Genomic DNA, 21,784 nt, shown 5'->3' with positions numbered 1-21,784 from the left:
ATTTCTAGGAATGGCGAGTGTGTTGGTACTTCTGTATCTATATATATATATATATATATATATATATATATATATATACATACTGTATTTGCTGGCGTATAAGACTACTTTTTTCCCCTGAAAAACATGCTGGGGGGGGTCATCTTATACGCCCAGTCGTCTTATACGCCAGCAAATACGGTATGTCTAGTGTCCGTGCATAACCGAAACACTGACATCTGCTGGCTTTGAGTGAAACTACATTTCTTCCCCTTTACACAGACAGAAACAGAGGCAATCACACATACAGAAACACAGAGGCAATTACAAGGTAGCAGACTAGCTTTCTAAGCTTTTGCTTTAAGTGGGCTTAACTAGTAGAGTAAATACTGTACGTGAACATGCCCTTAATGTTCCCTGTCCTGCCTCTCCAAATGAACAAACAACTTTTTGTTTATGTTTAAAATGACATTACCAGAGAACATGATCATAAAAGGCTCTACTGAATTATTTTATTTTATTCATAATAAGGATACTTTCAATAATTGGTATTGCAAAATATTTATAAATAAGCAATTGTATTCCACAAAAATGTAAAAAAAAAAACATTTTAGAAATAAATTAAATACTTTAAATAATATTAGATATCACATCTTATTTTCAACCTTTCCATTAGTAGTACATTTTGTATCAATACAGTAGGGATCAGAAAAGAGCACAGATACAGATATACAATAGAGCACCCTCTCTATTATACATTTAGTTGCATAAATAGTAAAAGCTAACACATCTTTCCACTTGAAGTATTTGATATAAAACATGTTTATCAAAAACATCCAATTATGTTCAATTAAGTGTAATTTATAATAAAACATACAATATGGACTGTTTGCATTTCTCTGCTATGAGATCAACAGGTCAGATTGGTCATGGTTACTAGATACTGGAGTGGTATACCGAGAAATTTACCGGGCTCAGCTGTCCTGGAAAATTTCCGGGCATATCACTAATATAGAATAGGTGCGCGCCAGTGGTGTCCAGGTGTGCACCACTGGCGCAGCACCTCTAGAGCCCCATCCCCCACATCATTCAGCTTCGTTGACCCGCCTGCCAGCCAGCCGTCACTCATTTTACAGTGACGTCGGTGGCAGGCTATGGTTGGCGCATCTCGGGGGGACTCAGGAACGCTCAGGCACCCGAGTCCTCCCGACCCGCCGCAAACATCCCCCAGCTTGCCGCCGACGTCACTGCTGAATGCGACAGGCGACTTAGGCAAGGGGGACAGTGGCAACACTGCAGGGAAGCTCCGGCGTACTTACGCCGGAGCGGAGGTGAGGGGGGCTTACAACTTCCTGTGGTGGGTTTTGCTGGGGCAGGAAAAACCTGTTCTGTTAGGTTTGTCCTGCCCCAGCAAAACCCACCACTCAAGGGGTTAATTAGCTTTTCCATATTGATACAATATATTTCATATTCTTGCTAAATACTGCATACAAATACATTGGTATACTTAATAGATTTCAGTTTGTCTAATAAATACACAAATGAGTTTAAATAACACAAACTGTTTACATTTTATCCCACAGGGATGGAATAACCTTAAACTTAGACTGTTATAAATAGGTACCTATTTGGTTACTATATGTATATACACAGTACATACATTTATAACCATCCAATATGAGCAAATTTGCCTCTGTACAAAATGTCCTGACAAACCACTGGGCGGGGTTTGGTGCGAATCAACCAGAATATTCTCCTGTGAGAACATTTGTATGGAGTAAAATAGCTCATGTTTCATTATAAGTCTTGCATATCATATGCGACATGTTGTTCTATAGATGACTCTACAAACATAGATTCTGCATTGTGCAATACCTATTTTGCAGCGTTGTACTGATAGTTAAGTATTGTGTGTACAAGCCCATTAAACCCCAGTGCGGCTACGCCATTGTAGGAAGTCTCTGAGATGAATAAAGCAGGCTTCTCTTGTTGCATATGCTCTTCTTTCATGGTTCTGAACATGAGTAAGGTGCAGATCGTTGTCTTAGTACCATTATCCTGTTTGTTTATATTTGCATCACAAGTCAACTGATAGTTTTGCTTTGTGTACAATATTTTCATAGAACCTACAAGACAAATCACATTAAGAAATATATTAAAAGTAATTATCTATACATGTATTTATAAAATAACGTGCTATTGTAATATTATATTCTGAGGCAGATAAACACAGATGAGCTCTGACACAAGTACGGTACTATGCCATTTGGCATAGTGCATAGATTAATACTGAGCAGCATGGTTGTTGCTTGTTTGTCCCCCCATACAGCTTTCCATTATACCACACATGTGAATGGATGGGCAGAACTCAGAATCAGTTTTATTGGCCAAGTATACAACTGTATTCCCATAGTTTATCTCTGATAGACTAATGCACCAAGTGTTTCCATAAAAACATACATACATATAATCAGGGCTATTTTTGTGCAGGCTCCAGCAGGAACTGTGGCCCTTATTCTAGTTCACTGTTTCTGACAAAATATTCCTCAGATGGACAATACCATGTGCACTGCAGGTGAGGCAGGTGTTACTTGTGCAGAGATAATTAGATTTGGGTGGGGTTTTATACCTGCCTCACCTGCAGTGCACATGGTTTTGTCCATCTGAGGAATATTTTGTCAGAAACAGTGAACTAGAATAAGGGCCACAGTTCCTGCTGGAGCCTGCACAAAAATAGCCCTGCATATAATACATAAATAAGATAAATAACAATGAAAATCCTCTATAAAAACAAGACCCCTCTACCCTCCTAAAATAACTAAATTTTTAAATGTCTAGATGTATTGGCAACCATGATCTGTTGCTGGACGAATAACCATGATGGCGCTTGACTCCGTATGATGGATAACGGTGATTTACGACCGGAATAGTTATAAACAAAAAAGAAAGAGAACGTGTCAGTTTCTTTGTTGTTAATCCAAATAACAAATGCTAAAGGGAATACGATGATGGCGTACCAAACTCACTAGATAGAATAGTAAGATCCCGTTCTTTATAGGGTCACCTTCTGTGTTGATCTTAAAATATGGGTAGGTAGCGTACCATACTCACAGGGAAATAGAGAAAAGGACTCCTATAAAGGTTTCTTTTTTGGTCCTCTCCAAATATTCAGGATATTATGAACCGATTTTCATATGGTAGTTTTTAAATACCATAAAGAGAAAAAGATAATGTTTGAATCTTTGAAAACTTCCTAAATAGTGACATTAAGCTGGAGTCTTTCACAGGTGTGCCGACTCAGGCTTAATATCACTTTCTGCTGAACTAGAGGGAGAAGTAACAACTGAGAGTGTGTTAGTCCTGGCAGCAGCCGAAGATGCCAGAAAGTGTGGTACTAAGACGGTCTCCTCCTATTTGCATATCACTCCATCTGGGAGTCTATCTAGTAAGGAGAAGCACAAATAAGGAAGAGAAAAGAAACCATTATATGTGTTCACTTACATATCATGATGTAAGTAACGGTACGCATTGCAATACTATAAGGTTTGCTCCACTTCAGGTGATACCCTTAAAAGAAACCTTTTATATACACGGTGTTGCACCATTTGCTGTGAGTTTAGTACGCCATATTGGTCTCCCACATACCCCCAACTGTATTTAGGAAGTTTTCAAAGATTCAAACATCATCTTTTTCTCTTTTTGGTATTTAAAAACTACCATATGAAAAATCGGTGTATAATATCCGAATACTTGGAGAGGACCAAAAAGAAACCTTTATACATGTAGGAGTCCTTCTCTCTATTCCCCTGTGAGTATGGTATGCTACATATCCATATTTTAAGATATTTTAAGATCGACACAGAAGGTTACCCTATAAAGAAACCTTGATGCACAGGATCTTACTATTCTATCTAGTGAGTTTGGTACGCCATCATCATATCCCCCTTAGCATTTGTTATTTGGATTAACAACAAAGAAACTGACACGTTCTCTTTCTTTTTTGTTTATAACTATTATGGTCGTAAATCACCGTCATCCATCATACGGAGTCAAGCGCCATCATTGTTATTCATCCAGCAACAGATACCTACAAAGGAGGTCTTCCAGTGATCCTCCATAAACGTTGAGGCTGCAAGGACTCTTAGTTTGCGCCTTGGGACATTCTTTTTTTTTTGCTTTTATCGTGGCAACCATGATATGCCTGTCAGAAGCAACTGGAACTGTGGGTTCTGGGTGGAGCTACAGCAGGGGTAGGGCATAAATTTATTCATAAACTGCAAACCAGTTTAGAAAGTGAAGTGTTAAAGTTTTGGACTGTTTGGGTTGATGTTATTATAACATGTCAATCTAATTTAAATGATACCCAAGCCATGCCTCAGCCACCTCAGGATACAGATGTAGCATCCGTCATCATTGCTACAATACATACAGTATGTATCATGGCATCATGGTATGTATATATGTGTGTGTATATATATATATATATATATATATATATATATATATATATATATATATATATATATATATACACACATACTTTGCTAGATGTGATTTAGTCATGGCTGAACATGATATTTACAAAATATGATGGAAACATCAACTAGACACTTATGTGAATAAGCACAGTATGCTTTACTTATTTTGGCCACTAAAATTCACTTACCATATTTTACACACTCTCACTGCTAGCTTCAATATTTTGATAGACTCCAGTATTTTCAAGATGTTGATAACTGCTGTGAAGAGGAGTGTAATGTAAGCCACACTGTACATCTTTTATTGTACATACATTTACAAAAAAACATGGAACTGAGAGTATACTTCATCTTACCTTGAGGGAGTAAATTTATTTGCTATAGAAAAGAAAGAAAGAAAAGTTATTACATGAAGAAAAATGAAATAATATGTTAAAGCATTACAACGCTTAGTGATATGATTGCTTCTGTTTATTGAAAGTGGAATATGCCTATAAATACGTATTTTTTCATTTGTTTTCTCTATACAATATTAATAATGCTTTTGTTCATTTTGTATACCTACAGCAATGTGCATTATGCTTATATTTGTTAATTTAATAATTCACCTGTTTTACGTAAACGCTTTACAAGCCAGATGAGAAGAGATGCAGCTGACAAGACTGAAGCTCCAGTCGTAACAACTCCAACTGTCACATAGGTTGCTGAATCATTTGATATTTTCATTACTATAAAAAAAAAATAATATGGTGAAGTGTGTACAAACTGAAATCTAAAATGCAGAGTCAAAATAAAGTAATCAATATTTACCCTGCACATAAATAAAATAACTCCCCCAAGCTCTCTCTACACGTGTTATATCAGCCTGCATTGTAACATTGTTTTGGCCGTTTGAGAAAGATTTTGCTTTTGCGATCAACTCTGAATCAGGTGCAAAGTTTGCAAAATGTTATTGTGATTAAACATACTGTAATATACCTTGGCAAGATGGGGGTGCTGCAGTCCAGTTTCCATTAATGTCACATTCAAGAGTATTTGTTCCATTTAGTAACAGATCATATTTGCAGTCAATTGTGCATACAGATCCAAATTGAAACTCTCCTAGTGGGTGAGTGCAATTCATATTCCCCATCAATGGAGCAACAAGGACATCACATTTCATAGCTGAAAAAGATTGCAATGGGAATTTCTTACTAACAAAATACAAATATGAAACCTAGAGATATTTATATGCTTTCTCAAAATCAATGATCAGGGCCGGCTCTACCACTAGGCAGCTTTAGGCAGCTGCCTAGGGCGCCAGGATCTGGGGGGCGCCACCAAGTCTGCGAATCGAAAAATCAAGGATGTCTATGAGGATCCTTGTTGTACTTAATGCAGGTGGCGGCTGTGGAACTTCTAAGAACTCACCCCTATACTTTCCCTTGAGTCATACTTCCTACATTGATGCCCCCTCTTCCTTGTACTCTATTGTGGGTGGCGAAGAGGAGGGTGCAGAGGAAAAGCAGGGGACTTGGCCACCTTCCGGGGGGGGGGGGGGGGGTGTCATGGGGATTGGATGACCACATGATCTAAAAAGAAATGGGGGAGGGGATAAAAAATTTTTTTTGGGGGGGGGAGTTGGTTGAAGTTTTGCCTAGGGTGCTGAGAAGCCTTGCACCGGCCCTGTCAATGATCCTTTTTGTTTCCTCAGATATACAGTATACAATACAGTATATCCCACCATTATAGAGGTTAAAAGGATTCCCACCATAGATCCGCCTACAGAATATAGGACTTTGCACAGTATAAAATGAAACATCACAATTATCATCCTATGATTTCAACATTTACCTTCACATTTGGGAACAGCCGTAGTCCATTTTCCAGAAGATAAGCATGTGACCACTGATGAGCCAATTAATCTGAAGCCTTCTGAGCAGCTAAAAGAACACTGTGAGTTGTAGTTGTATGCATCGTGGCATTCCATCTGACCGTTCTCAGGGGCAATCACAGCAGCACATTGAACAGCTGGAATTTAGTGAAAATATGGGTTAAAGAACTGACTAACATAGTTTATTCAGGAATTCTAATACATTTACAGTGCACTATGATTAAAAAAGTTGTTTATGTATGATCTTAGTTGGCCCGGATTCTGGTTTTCTCCGTAAGCTGTGAACATTGTAGTTTACCAAGCACCTGAGAGGCCACCCCACCAAATGATAATAATAATACAGCCACTAATTTTACCTTGACATATGGGCACTGAAGACGTCCACTCTCCAGAATGCAAACATTGGAGTTTGGATGAGCCAACCATCTCATAGCCTTCTGCACAGGAAAATGCACATGTGGCGTTGTAGTGTGACCCATCCTGGCATTCCATCACACCATTCTCAGGGGAAACCAAGGAAGCACACTGCACAGCTAAGCCAGAATGTAAATGTTAGTAGAAAATAATTGTCATCATATAACTATTTTATGTGATAAAATGATGTTCTTATATTTTACAATTCTATTTATTTTTTTACCATAATATCCAAACATGAAAAATGTCAAAATATTTTATGGCTGATCCATGAGGAAGGTGCTTAGGAGTGTCAGGATTGCCAGAGTGGAGAAGACTATGTCCATTTTTTGATCACATACTTGATATGTATAGCTCTGCTATAGATGACTTCTCTGCTCATGCACTATGCACTTTGTGTGATTAAATGATTTGGGCTACTAGCACAAAGTGTATCTTACATTTTAATTAAAGCAAGCACCAAATTATTGATTTGGAGGTATGTGTGAGTCTTCTAGATGCTCAAACATATTTTAGGTACAGTATGCCATATAGGAACAGACTTTAATACAGAGGAGAGAGAATAGCTTGTCTTATGGTGGTGCATCATTTATAATAATGAGACATAAAATATACCTTTTATTTTTATTTAGTTAAAAAATCTGCGAAATATGACGAACAAACATGTAACATAAATACAAGTGAGACACAAGTGTGGGTTAAAATGGCTCGTGCGGGTTCTCACTCTAATTACCTTATCAATATAAATCTGACACAATTTAAATATTCCCTCTGATGCTTAATTAAGTCTAGGGGAAACTGTGTCTTTATTGAGATAGTGGTTGTGAACTGTATACAGTTGCCGTGCAGCTCCAATAGTGATTATTCTATTATACCCCACTCTGTGTGGTTAATAGCATAATGGTACCCTCGTACTTATGTATTTTATATTGAAAAAGATTGCAATGGGAACTCCTTACTAACAAAATACAAATATAAAACCTAGAGATATTTACTGTATATGCTTTCTCAAAACCAATGATCATTTCTTTTCTCAAATACAGCTGTTTGTAATATGTCCCACCATTACAGAAGATAAAAAGTTTTCCACCATAGATCCTCTTATAGCATATAATGGACTTTGCACAGTATAAAATGAAACATCATAATTATGAGTATCATCCTATGATTTCAATATTTACCTTGACATTTGGGAACAGCCGTAGTCCATTTTCCAGAAGATAAGCATGTGACCACTGATGAGCCAATTAATCTGAAGCCTTCTGAGCAGCTAAAAGAACACTGTGAGTTGTAGTTGTATGCATCGTGGCATTCCATCTGACCGTTCTCAGGGGCAATCACAGCAGCACATTGAACAGCTGGAATTTAGTGAAAATATGGGTTAAAGAACTGACTAACATAGTTTATTCAGGAATTCTAATACATTTACAGTGCACTATGATTAAAAAAGTTGTTTATGTATGGTCTTAGTTGGCCCGGATTCTGGTTTTCTCCATAAGCTGTGAACATTGTAGTTTACCAAGCACCTGAGAGGCCACCCCACCAAATGATAATAATAATACTGCCACTAATTTTACCTTGACATATGGGCACTGAAGACGTCCACTCTCCAGAATGCAAACATTGGAGTTTGGATGAGCCGACTATCTCAAAGCCTTCTGCACAGGAAAATGCACATGTGGCGTTGTAGTGTGACCCATCCTGGCATTCCATCACACCATTCTCAGGGGTAACCAAGGAAGCACACTGCACAGCTAAGCCAGAATGTAAATGTTAGTAGAAAATAATTGTCATCATAACATATAACAATTTTACGTGAAAAATAATGTTCTTATCTTCTACAATTCTTCTATTTATATTTTTACCATAATATCCAAACATGAAATATGTAAAAATATTTTATGGCTGACCAATGAGGAAGGTGCTTAAGTGTGTCAGGTTTGCCAGAGTGGAGAAGATTATGTCCATTGTTTGATCACATACAGTACTTGTTATGTATAGCTTGATAAGTATAGCTCTGCTATAGATGACTTTTCTGCTAATGCACTATGCACTTTGTGTGATTAAATGATTTGGTATACTAGCACTGTGTTGATGAGATACATTTTAATCAAAGCAACCACCAAAATATTGATTTGGTCGGTATGTGTGAGTCTTCTAGGTCAGTGGTTCCCAACCCTGGTCCTCAAGTACCCCCAACAGTGCATGTTTTGCAGGTCTCCACACAGAATCACAAGTGCTATAATTAGCTCCACCTGTGGATCTTTTCAAATGTGCCTGAATATTGAGTGCACGTGCCGGGTGACCTGGAAAACATGCACTGTTGGGGGTACTTAAGGGCCAGGGTTTGGAACCACTGTACTGTTGGGTACAGTATGCCATATAGGAATACATTTTTTATGCTTAACCATTTGAATGGCAATGCTGCTGTGAGAGATCCTCAAAATACCCGCCAAAAATGCCAGCGTCATTCACAGAGAACATAGCTTTGAGCTACTGTTCTTTTAGTATAAGAGAACAGTAGCTCTGAGCAATGCTGGCATTTTTAGCAGATATTTTGAGGATCTCTCACAGCAACATTTACACTCAAAGGGTTGAATAAAATAACTACATTATTTATAAATTACATAGTTAAAGGCTTTTTATACCTTCACATTTTGGGATTTCTCCTGACCAATGACCAGGTGCAGCACAGAGAATTGAAGACAGCCCAGTCAGTCTGAATCCTTCTGCACAGTTGAAATTACAGACGGCTCTATCTAGCAGCATATCTCTTGAACTTGTGCAGCTCATGGCCCCATTCAGTGGTTCCTCTGGACGCTTGCATTCAATAGCTGCGGACATAAAGTACACATGTAATCACAAAATAACTACATAGATTTCATTGTAAACACAAGGCTGTTTCATTACAAAACACCAAGATTTTACTTTCTAGAATTGTTGGACCTACAGTATGGGCAGTACGGATGGTGTAATGGTTAGCATTACTGCCTCACAGCGCTGAGGTCATGGGTTTGATTCCCATCCTTACCTCTGTGCGGAGTTTGTATATTCTCCTCGTACTTGCGTGGGTTTACTCCGGGTACTCTGGTTTCCTCCCGAAATCCAAACATATACTGGTAGGCTAATTGTCTCCCAACAATTTAACCCTAGAATGTCTGTGAGTGTGTACATGTGGTAGGGAATATAGATTGTAAGCTCCACTAGGGCAGGTACTGATGTGAATGTTCCAATATACTCTGTAAAGTGCTGCGGAATATGTGTGTGCTATATAAAAAACGGTTAATAAATATTAATACCGTATATACTCAAGTATAAGTCGACCCGAATATAAGCCAACTTATTTTACAACAAAAAACTGGGAAAACTTATTGACTCAAGTGGGACCCTCACTCGAGTATAAGCCGAGGGGGGGCTTTTTCAGCATTAAAAATGTTCTGAAAAAAGTAGGCTTATACTCGAGTATATATGGTAAATAAATATTATAATGGTTGAATTTTGTTAATCTATTCTCTTTACATGTATGCTTGTACCATACAGATCCAAATTTAAACTCTCCTAGTGGGTGAGTGCAATTCATATTCCCCATGAACACAGCAACAAGGACATCACATTTTATACGTGAAAAAGATTGCAATGGGAACTCCTTACTAACAAAATACAAATATGAAACCTAGAGATATTTACTGTATATGCTTTCTCAAAACCAATGATCATTTCTTTTCTCAAATACAGCTGTTTGTAATATGTCCCACCATTACAGAAGATAAAAGGTTTTCCACCATAGATCCTCTTATAGCATATAACGGACTTTGCACAGTATAAAATGAAACATCATAATTATGAGTATCATCCTATGATTTCAATATTTACCTTGACATTTGGGAACAGCTGCAGTCCATTTTCCAGAAGATAAGCATGTGACCACTGATGAGCCAATTAATCTGAAGCCTTCTGAGCAGCTAAAAGAACACTGTGAGTTGTAGTTGGATGCATCGTGGCATTCCATCTGACCGTGCTCAGGGGCAATCATAGCAGCACATGGAACAGCTGGAATTTAGGTGAAAATATGGGTTAAAGAACTGGCTAACATAGTTTATTCAGGAATTGTAATAAATTTGGTTTGCTCAGTAAGCTGTGAACATTGCAGCTTACCAAGCACCTGAGAGGCCACCCAGTCAAATAATAATAATACAGCCACTAATTTTACCTTGACATATGGGCACTGAAGACGTCCACTCTCCAGAATGCAAACATTGGAGTTTGGATGAGCCGACCATCTCAAAGCCTTCTGCACAGGAAAATGCACATGTGGCGTTGTAGTGTGACCCATCCTGGCATTCCATCACACCATTCTCAGGGGTAACCAAGGAAGAACACTGCACAGCTAAGCCAGAATGTAAATGTTAGTAGAAAATAATTGTCATCACAACATATAACAATTTTACGAGAACAATAATGTACTTATCTTCTACAATTCTTCTATTTATATTTTTACCATAATATCCAAACATGAAATATGTTAAAATATTTTATGGCTGACCAATGAGGAAGGTGCTTAAGTGTGTCAGGTTTGCCAGAGTGGAGAAGATTATGTCCATTTTTTGATCACATACAGTACTTGTTATGTATAGCTTGATAAGTATAGCTCTGCTATAGATGACTTTTCTGCTAATGCACTATGCACTTTGTGTGATTAAATGATTTGGTATACTAGCACTGTGTTGATGAGATACATTTTAATCAAAGCAACCACCAAAATATTGATTTGGTCGGTATGTGTGAGTCTTCTAGGTCAGTGGTTCCCAACCCTGGTCCTCAAGTACCCCCAACAGTGCACGTTTTCCAGGTCTCCACACAGAATCACAAGTGCTATAATTAGCTCCACCTGTGGATCTTTTCAAATGTGCCTGAATAATGAGTGCCCCTGCCGGGTGACCTGGAAAACATGCACTGTTGGGGGTACTTGAGGATGACCAGGGTTGGGAACCACTGTACTGTTGGGTACAGTATGCCATATAGGAACACATTTTTTATGCTTAACCCTTTGAATGGCAATGCTGCTGTGAGAGATCCTCAAAATACCCGCCAAAAATGCCAGCGTCATTCACAGAGAACATAGCTTTGAGCTACTGTTCTTTTAGTATAAGAGAACAGTAGCTCTGAGCAATGCTGGCATTTTTAGCAGATATTTTGAGGATCTCTCACAGCAACATTTACACTCAAAGGATTAAATAAAATAACTACATTATTTATAAATTACATAGTAAAAGGCTTTTTATACCTTCACATTTTGGGATTTCTCCTGACCACTGACCAGGTGCAGCACAGAGAATTGAAGACAGCCCAGTCAGTCTGAATCCTTCTGCACAGTTGAAATTACAGACGGCTCTATCTAGCAGCATATCTCTTGAACTTGTGCAGCTCATGGCCCCATTCAGTGGTTCCTCTGGACGCTTGCATTCAATAGCTGCGGACATAAAGTACACATGTAATCACAAAATAACTACATAGATTTAATTGTAAACACAAGGCTGTTTCATTACAAAACACCAAGATTTTACTTTCTAGAATTGTTGGACCTATTATAATGGGCTTACATGTGTGCTTGTACCAAAAGTGAAGAAAAAAAAACTTGGCTAAAGGGAAATAAATCCATAAGTAAAGCATGGCATGTAATCTGAGTAGTATGCCGAAATGATATCAAGCATTCAAAGTTGTTCTTACCTTTACATATTGGAGATTTTTCTGTCCAGTGACCAGCAGCACTACAAAGTGTTGAAGAAGACCCCACCATGGCATAACCTTCATCACAGCTGAAAGTGCATGTGAATTTATGTGGTAGCATTTCCCCATTGTTAGAACAGTTCAATGCTCCATTGTCTGGTTTCTTTGGGCGCTCGCACTGAATAGCTGAAATCATATCAAAAGATACAATTACTCAATTTCACAAGTTTAAATACAATAAGCATTTATAATAAGTCAGGGTCCATCATGTCAATAGCGTACTAGAAGTAGTGAGCACCAACAGTCCTTCTTACCTTCGCATTGTGGGGATTTTCCTGTCCACTGACCAGGAGTCACACAAAGTATTGAAGGAGACCCAGCCAATCTGAAGCCTTCTTTACAGCTGAAGCTACATGTGGCCTTATCTGGTAGCATGTTCCCCTTATTAGAACAGTGTATTATACCATTCTTTAGTTCTGATGGATGCTCACACTGAATAGCTGAATAAAAAGAATGTACAGTGTAATTGTTAGTATCCACTTTCCTCTTCTAGAAAAAGTTGCATGGATTATAAAAAACTGCATGAAACAGCATGGATATTTTTCTATTGCAATAATATTGTTCGGTAGTGATTGAAATTAAATGACAAAAAAATTGAAATGCCAATCTTTGTACATACCTTTACAGTGTGGGGTCTGGGATCCCCAATCTCCTGTTCCAGTGCACTGTATACTTTCTGAGCCAACCAATACATGTCCATCAGAACAGGTAAAAGTACAGCTTGACTGATAGGTAAAGTCTCCATTAAAATGAGTGCACATAGCTGTTCCATTGTCAATGGCATTCACTGCTGGACAAGTGACAACTGAAAAAATAAAATGATACATTTAATACAAAGTTCTATATAAAGATATTTTTCCTTACATTGAAAAATCCGAGTATACAGTATAGCATTGTTGCCTTGAGGATGGGTTTATAACATTGTTAACAAAATAATATATTTACCATGCTCGCAGTTTGCTCCATAAAATCCATCAGAACAGTTGCATGTATAATCATTAATGGTTTCTATACATTCCCCATGGTTACTGCAAGAGGAAGAGTGGCAGGAAGCTGCAAAAACAGTAAATGGAAACCTTTTATTTAAATCAGATCAAAACAATACTGAAAACTGTGGTAATGTTAATTTACAGAATCACAGGCTCCTGTGTCGAAAGCACTAACTTCTCTTTGCACATATATATATATATATATATATATATATATATATATATATATATATATATACTTGCAAGAGTAGTATAAATGTGTTTTATCCATTACCAGCTAAGTTTAGCATGTTAAAGCAGGGCAAAACACTTTTGTGATCTTATTAGTTCCTAAACTGAATAGATTAGTTGTGTTCTACTTTGGCAAGTTACACAGACCTGGTAAACTATTTCTGAAAGTCAGAGAGAGATGGTGTGAAATTTAGGACAATAAAATTCTTATAAAGGAGATTTTGACTACTAGAATGTGCACATATAAAATGTAAATTGGCACTTGGGTTGCACAAAAAAGTTGTAAATATTAGTTTTAACTAGTACCGATTGCTTTAATTACTACTCATAGGTTAATATTTAGTGGCACATAGAGCAACAGCCAATGAAAAGTTAGCGCATACTGTAAGCTGTGAAAAAATACATAATGGTATTACTCTAATACCTTTGTAACACAAAGCAACTTTTTTCTTATTGCAAGGTTCATCATTCCATTTTCCTGTATCAATTTTCCTTTTGACATACATTTCAACACAGTCCTCGTTTTTTTTCTCGCTTTTGTTGTTGGGCTCATTGGTTGCCCAGTTTTTAGCTTCATCTGTGAGCAGCTTTTTAGTGCCAACCCAGAACCACTGGCCAGTGATACTATTTTTCCGAATGCCAATCCAGTAGTATGTTTGAGTAAAATTGAGTATGTTGTTGAGATAGTCATTCTCTTTTCGGTTTTGTATTGCTACCATATCAGTGTAGTCTTCTCTACAATACGTTTGAGCATCATCATAGGTCATGGTGTAGGTTGAATGGTGGTAGGTCCAGCCATGTACACAAGAAAGCAGTGATATGCCTGCAAAGGTGAAAAGCTAATGTATTATTAATATCATAAATCAATCATTTATTTTCAAACGATTATATTTAATGGGGTTTTATTTTTACATACAGTGCATCAAATTAAGAACTAAATAGCAAATTGTGTGGCATGCAGATATCAGCAATGTGTAGTCTCACTGCATGACTGTACACATCAATGAGGATTATACAGTATTATATAACAACATTGCAGATTTTATTGCATACCTCTATGGGGTGCTAGAAAATTCTGCAATGTTGGTGGTTGCAAGTGAGCAGTGATTTTCAAACTTTTTACCACACTAAATAAGATTTTAAAATTGCCAAGGCACACAATGAACCCCACAGGGAAAAACAAACCTACTGGCCCACAAATAAAAGAACAATCACACTGGTCCCCACAGGTAACAAAAATAAAACACATTGGCCCTTTACATGAATAGAATAGACCAGTAAATAACAGTTGAACTGGTGGTGGCTGTAAACTAGTTTGGGCATCTCTAGATCTGGGGGCACACTCGAGAACAGCTCAAGGCACATTAGTGTGCCAGTGGTAGAAAAACACTGTGTTAGAGAAAGGATTAGAATGGTGTCACACCGCCAGAGCTGCTAATTTACTACCACCACCCCTACGTTTCAATCTTTTGTATCACACAATCGTTTCAGAAAGGCAGTTATATTCAATATATATAGTTTAAATGGTGATTTAATACAATTTTACACCTAGCAAAGACCATTAGCTTTTTTTCTATTTATTAGTAAAATCAAAAATTGCATCACAACAGTAAACCTACAGTACATTTAGTTGGAGAATAATCATCATATAAAGAATAATTTCTTATTAAATGCATTTGATGTTCAAGAAAGAAATGAGGAATCTATTTACTTACCACAGCTAATTAAGAAGAAATAATACAAGTATGCCATCATAGTCTTGTGGGTAACGAATTCTGCACCAATAATAATGTAATAATCTTCTGTCAACAGCCAGTCTTTCTGCAGTGAAGGTTTATCTTGGAATGATTGCAGCAAGCTAACAAACTGCTGAATCGTTTCATCTTTTATATACTGCCTGCAAGTGATGTTTAGTCAGTTCATTTGCATAAAATGGAAGGATGTCTGAGTGGAAACACAGAAATTCCCTGGCTCTAAGGAATTTCCCAGAAGAATCCCACCTCATAAAATAGCATTTCAATTAGTCAGTTACTTCAAAGCATGAATGATTAGTGTTATACCAGTAAATTAATATCATGCATTTTATTATATTTATTCAAATACAATATATCTTTTAATTTGTTTCTTAAAATATGAATTTTTTTTTGTTAACTAAATGTTAATACAAGTACTGTAATCTTACTTATGCCAAAAATAATTAACATTCACCAATTTATTTAAGAACCTTAAAGTGTTGTGACAAGGATCACAAACACAGGGACTCAGATAAATACTTTGTTGTTTATTGTGAACAGAAGGTCACAGCATCTCAGGTTAATCCAAATGCAATCAATATTACAGGCAGTAGCATACAGGCATAGAGGGAGAATAAAATAGTGTGCCAAGCGTAGCAAGGCACTGCGCCTGAAGCAGGTTGAGGGGACACTGTACACATATACTGTGTCCAAGTCGACCCCGAAGCAGGTTGAGGGGACACCGTACACATATACTGTGTCCAAGTTGACCTACAGTATGACACCTAAACCAGACGGAAATAAAAACATTGGGACCCCCAATATACAGAGAAGCCTTGACGCGGCTTGGGGGCATAGCATACACCTGCGCAGGTATATGTAACCAATATCTCTGAATTCTATTATCATGTAGTGTTCTAGATTGGTTACTAGCATTGCTCAGTGTGCTGAGGGAAAAAATGTCTTGTTTTACTTACCCAGTATTTAACCCCTCCCTCATGCACCTGGGTAATGTTACTGAACTAATTGAGCATCTTCCACTGTATGTATGTTGTTAGAGGCAGAAGGAAGCCCATATTAGGAGGAGATGTGGGTCCTGATATGCCACATGGAGTAGTCTGGGGTTGCTCCAAGGTAGGTAGCTCTTAGTTTGGATATATCAAGTAAGGAGCGATTATCATGTGGCTCCTTGCTGGTTAATCGTAGACCCAATTTAGGGTAACAGTGGTGTGGGGTGCGGTGCTCCTGGACTGGATGGGCTGGGTGGCTTTAGTGCGGCATGCCCTTACATTCTATTAACACTTTTCCCTCACTAACACTATCTCTATCCTATTTTAATTACATTAATTTATCTCTCTCTTTTTATATAGCTTCGGCTTCCTATCACTAATTATTAACACTTAATATATCACTGGCATGCCGCACTGGGCTTCCCAGCTTATGATGGTTTTTTGGGGTGCCGCGTCAAGGCTTCTCTGTATATTGGGGGAATATACAGAGAAGCCTTGACGCGGCTTGGGGGCATAGCATACACCTGCGCAGGTATATGTAACCAATATCTCTGAATTCTATTATCATGTAGTGTTCTAGATTGGTTACTAGCATTGCTCAGTGTGCTGAGGGAAAAAATGTCTTGTTTTACTTACCCAGTATTTAACCCCTCCCTCATGCACCTGGGTAATGTTACTGAACTAATTGAGCATCTTCCACTATCTGTATGTATGTTGTTAGAGGCAGAAGGGAGCCCATATTAGGAGGAGATGTGGGTCCTGATATGCCACATGGAGTAGTCTGGGGTTGCTCCAAGGTAGGTAGCTCTTAGTTTGGATATATCAAGTAAGGAGCCATTATCATGTGGCTCCTTGCTGGTTAATCGTAGACCCAATTTAGGGTAACGGTGGTGTGGGGTGCGGTGCTCCTGGACTGGAGGGGCTGGGTGGCTTTAGTGCGGCATGCCCTTACATTCTATTAACACTTTTCCCTCACTAACACTATCTCTATCCTATTTTAATTACATTCATTTATCTCTCTCTTTTTATATAGCTTCGGCTTCCTATCACTAATTATTAACACTTAGTATATCACTGGCATGCCGCACTGGGCTTCCCAGCTTATGATGGTTTTTTGGGGTGCCGCACCCTGCACCTAGATATAGCGCTAGGGACACCCAATATACAGAGAAGCCTTGACGCGGCTTGGGGGCATAGCATACACCTGCGCAGGTATATGTAACCGATATCTCTGAATTCTATTATCATGTAGTGTTCTAGATTGGTTACTAGCATTGCTCAGTGTGCTGAGGGAAAAATGTCTTGTTTACTTACTCAGTATTTAACCCCTCCCTCATGCACCTGGGTAATGTTACTGAACTAATTGAGCATCTTCCACTATCTGTATGGAAATAAAAACATGTCAACATTTGTCTATATTGACCTTTTATATGTCAATCCATTAGTGGTCGACCCATGTTGACTGTCAGCCTTTTGCTTATGGACCTTATGACCCATATGCCCTGTAGAGTTTAGAGTAATGAAGTAATTACAGGGTATGTTATTTATCGTTGATTAATATTAAGCACTTTTAGGAGTAAGATGCACACACACTTATAACGTTGCCAATCCCAAAGGCAATTCTTAATGAAAAAAAAAAGAAAAGAAATCATAAGTGCCCAACCTATGTCTTATACTATAAACAGGGATATCCTATTACCCGCGATTGCTGTTAATGGGTAATAGGCTTGCTCGGGTTTCAAAGAACCTGTATGTTTTAAAAAGAGCTTCTACTTTTTATCTACCGATCCAAACTATATAGTCTGATAAAAAAAAACATTGGTAAAACATCAGAAAAAATGCGTACTGGGCTATTCTCCGTAGTGAAATCGCATCGCGCACCGTGTATAGTGCTGTGCGATGCGATGTCCATATGAAGTGCACAGGAGTGCTTATACAATAAAATATCGCATGGAATCGCAGGGCACCAGGTGCGATGTGATGCGATATTTCATAGTAGAAACACCCATGCGATGAGATGTGATGGGTGCTTACTATGAGATGTGATGAGATGAGATGATGTGCGCTTAGTATGACATGTGATAGGTGCTTACAATTTTATATAGTGTGGCGAGCGCAACGAGCCACCGAGCTCGAAGCGTTCTGAGTGCAGCGAGCCCCGCGAGGGGACATGAAATACATGTAAAGTAATCTGCGTCCCCTCTCGGGGCTCACCACGCTTCCGGCTCGGTGGCTCGCTACACTATATAAAATCAACTCCACACCGACGTGGATAGTGTGGGTATGAAAAGGTCGGGAGGATGCGTTCCGCCGCCGCTCGCCACGCTTCGGGGTGGTGTGGATAGTGTTGGTGTTTTAGGAACACATTCACACCTGCAAAATCATACTGCTGACACAGTAATGACGACATGTGTTAACTAATAACTGTAATTTACTTAAATAAATTCATTAATGAAGCATTAATGATTAAGAACATTGATTACAATAATTAATGAGAAAAATTACAATATAAAAACTTTAAAATCAAAAACATTACTGATTAAAGAAGAAGAAATAAAATCAGAGTTCATCATCCTTAAGGAGGAGCTTCAGTGCTTGAATTATGTGGTGGAATGGGTCATCAGCTCCCAATGTCTTTCTCCAGTCACTCCACATTTTGTGTATGGACCCCTGTGGCCGGGTAAATAAAATTGAAGCGATGGTTCACAGTAAAGTGCTGATAACCAGCCAATTCCAGTTGTGCGGTGCTGTATGCCCTCCAGCAGTCCGTATAGATAGTGGTGCCCGGCTCTATATTCTCCAGGATACAGCCCATTAATGTGGTGGTATCACGCCTGGGCACCATTTTCAGTAAGCAATGTCCAGTGTCCCGACATATCCCACCGAAAATCCACTGCTGTGGTAAAATGGGGCCTGCGTTATTTTTCCGCTTCACAAACAGCGTCTCGTCTACCTCCACGACGTGGCCAGTTCCTCCGATCCTCCACTGGGCTGCGCCATAATGTCCACTGCGCAAGCCTCCCGCATCCAGCGGTTATAGAGAACCGCCATTTTCTTTGTCCAGCTGCTGGCTGCAATACTCAATAGAGGTGAGCTCCTTGGCCCAGGAATAGATGAACCGTAGCATGGTAACAAAGGACAAGTGGCACCCAGGAAACCAGTGGGCCGCTCTCAGACTTACCTTCAGCCAGCACGCTTTTACATGGCAGCGCCACATGCATTCCTTCACAGAAAGTCACATTACGTGGCCATTCGTGCAATTCTGCGCCATCGGAAGGAGACTGTGTCCTTGAAAAAAGGCGATAGCCTCCTCCTCCGTCTAAGGCAGCATAAACATGGTCATAGATGCAGCCATCTCAATAACTTTAAATAAATCACCAGCAGCACTGAGGTATGCTTCTACTCCTGTCAGAATATTACCTCAGAGTGATTTCTGAGAGGATCTGACAGGGGGCGGGAATGACAGGGAGCTGGAATGGGAAAATCGCATCGCATCGCATCGCATGCTACTATAACGTAATGAGATGCGATGCGATTTCACTACGTTCCCGTATGTAAGGAAACTGGGCTCCCTGTTAGGAAACAAGTACCAAAAAAACTGTTTTTCTTCCCAATGTTGTAACATGTATAAACAGATACAGCTGAAAGTAAAAAATGTTTTAGTGTATTATGGACTTTTTACATAGTTGGAAATAAACACATTTTGTGGCTCTTTCTCACCATCTCTTTTTTCAGTTTGTATCCAGTTCAAATCAATTCATGATGTACATCTTTTGGGATGGTCATTCAGATTCAACTTGCATTTTCAGCTGCCTGCACCAAGGGACCAAGGATGGAGAGGATATGTAACTATTGTTAAAATACAAAAAGTTAAATCTCTCACAAAATGGCCAACTAACTGGTGCAATTGTGCTTGTATGAAGACGATTGATTTGCATGTAGTCTATTGGTGCTACTGGTCATATCTAATCTCTTATATATTTAGCCAGATCTGTCACTCATCCCATGTGTAGCTAACGTTCCCGCCCAGCGGCATACACAAACCCGCCCACCCTAGGGAAAAGACCAGTGTTTTATGTGTATAACATTTTCATGTGTATAACGTTCCACCCCCTTGACATCACCTCCCCCCGCCCAGCCAGGGCTACAGTACACGCCCACCATCCACCATTACTCCACAGCCACCGTCCACCATTACTCCTGCTCTGCCAGCACCCCCCTAGACCCCCACGACCCCCCCCCACACAATTCGCGGGACCCCCGAAACCCCCCCTCCCGCGATTCGCGGGACTCCTGCAATTTGAGGGACTCCTGCGACCCCACCTCCCGTGATACGCAGGACCCCCCCCTTCCGCAATTCGCGCCCCTCCTCCCACAATTCTAGCCCCCTCGCGCAATTTGCAGACAACCGCCCCCTCCCGCGATTCACGGAACCCCCCGTAGTGCCCCCCTCCTGTGATTTGTGGACCCCCTCGGCACCTCCCGCACTCCCCCTCCCGCGATTCGTGGACCCCACCGCCGATTCACACACTCCTCCAGCGCCCCCCATCCGCAATTTGCAGACCCCCTCCCGCGATTTGCGGACCCCCCTCCCACGATTCACACCCTCCCCCCCCACGCAATTCACGGCACCCCACGCACCCTCCTGCGGTTCGCAGCCCCCCATGACCCCTCTCCCGCGATTCATGCCCCCTCCCGCGATTCATGGACCCCCGCGCCACCCCCCCTGCACCCCTCCCTTGAATCACGGCACCCCCGCGCCCCTCCTGCGATTCACGGACCTCCACAAATCCCCCCCGCAATTCACTGACCCCGACAACCCCCCTCCCGCAATTTACAGACCCCCTTCCCGCGATTCAAACCCCCCCGTGCCCCCTCCCATGATTTGCGGCCCCCTCCCGCTAATCGCAGATACCCGCACACCCCCCCTCCCACAATTTGCAGACCCCCCTGACCCCCTTCCGGCAATTCCACCCCCCAGCGGACCCCCGCATTTCACTTACCCCGCGCTGCAGGTTCCCCCACTGCCAGAAGTGACCCCACGGTCCTCTGCACCAGAGCCACAACTTTTATCAATGTCTTGCCCACATACCACTATTATACAGCCTCCTGCTCTCATGCACGCTCACTCCCTCCCAGTGGGAGGAGACGCTCACCCACTACCGGGAGCTGCATACTGTCCCCCACCCTCCTCCAGTTCTAGGAATGCCCATCGACCATCAATGATTTCAAATAATCAATGGTTTATGGCCGATGTTGAATACTTTTGCCATCGATGTGGGAGGACCAG

The 21,784-nt window shown here is 40.0% G+C and overlaps 1 protein-coding gene across 2 annotated transcripts; it reads right to left on the bottom strand.

Moving 5' to 3' along the window:
* Positions 1 to 1,391: 1,391 nt before the first annotated feature.
* Positions 1,392 to 15,590, bottom strand: LOC146027022 (E-selectin-like). Of its 2 annotated transcripts, none has more exons than XM_083158035.1 (18): positions 15,467 to 15,590; positions 14,176 to 14,574; positions 13,477 to 13,584; positions 13,151 to 13,336; positions 12,786 to 12,971; positions 12,472 to 12,657; positions 12,029 to 12,214; positions 10,955 to 11,131; positions 10,618 to 10,794; positions 8,322 to 8,498; positions 7,926 to 8,102; positions 6,687 to 6,863; positions 6,291 to 6,467; positions 5,436 to 5,621; positions 5,066 to 5,185; positions 4,814 to 4,835; positions 4,646 to 4,718; positions 1,392 to 2,105 (listed from the first exon to the last, which is right to left on the bottom strand). In XM_083158035.1, exons 1-17 carry the CDS (start codon positions 15,504 to 15,506, stop codon positions 4,652 to 4,654), a joined length of 2,748 nt encoding a protein of 915 aa, XP_083014161.1. In that variant the 5' UTR covers positions 15,507 to 15,590; the 3' UTR covers positions 1,392 to 2,105; positions 4,646 to 4,651. The 2 variants fall into 2 exon arrangements, with proteins under 2 accessions (XP_083014161.1, XP_083014162.1); XM_083158036.1 differs by having other exon boundaries at positions 4,646 to 4,715.
* Positions 15,591 to 21,784: the final 6,194 nt, after the last annotated feature.

This window comes from Crinia signifera, chromosome 8 (assembly GCF_055691185.1).
Source record: "Crinia signifera chromosome 8, ASM5569118v1, whole genome shotgun sequence".
NCBI lineage: Eukaryota > Metazoa > Chordata > Amphibia > Anura > Myobatrachidae > Crinia > Crinia signifera.
The sequence above is the reverse complement of the archived record's forward strand: the minus strand, read 5'-3'. Positions and strand labels throughout refer to the sequence as shown.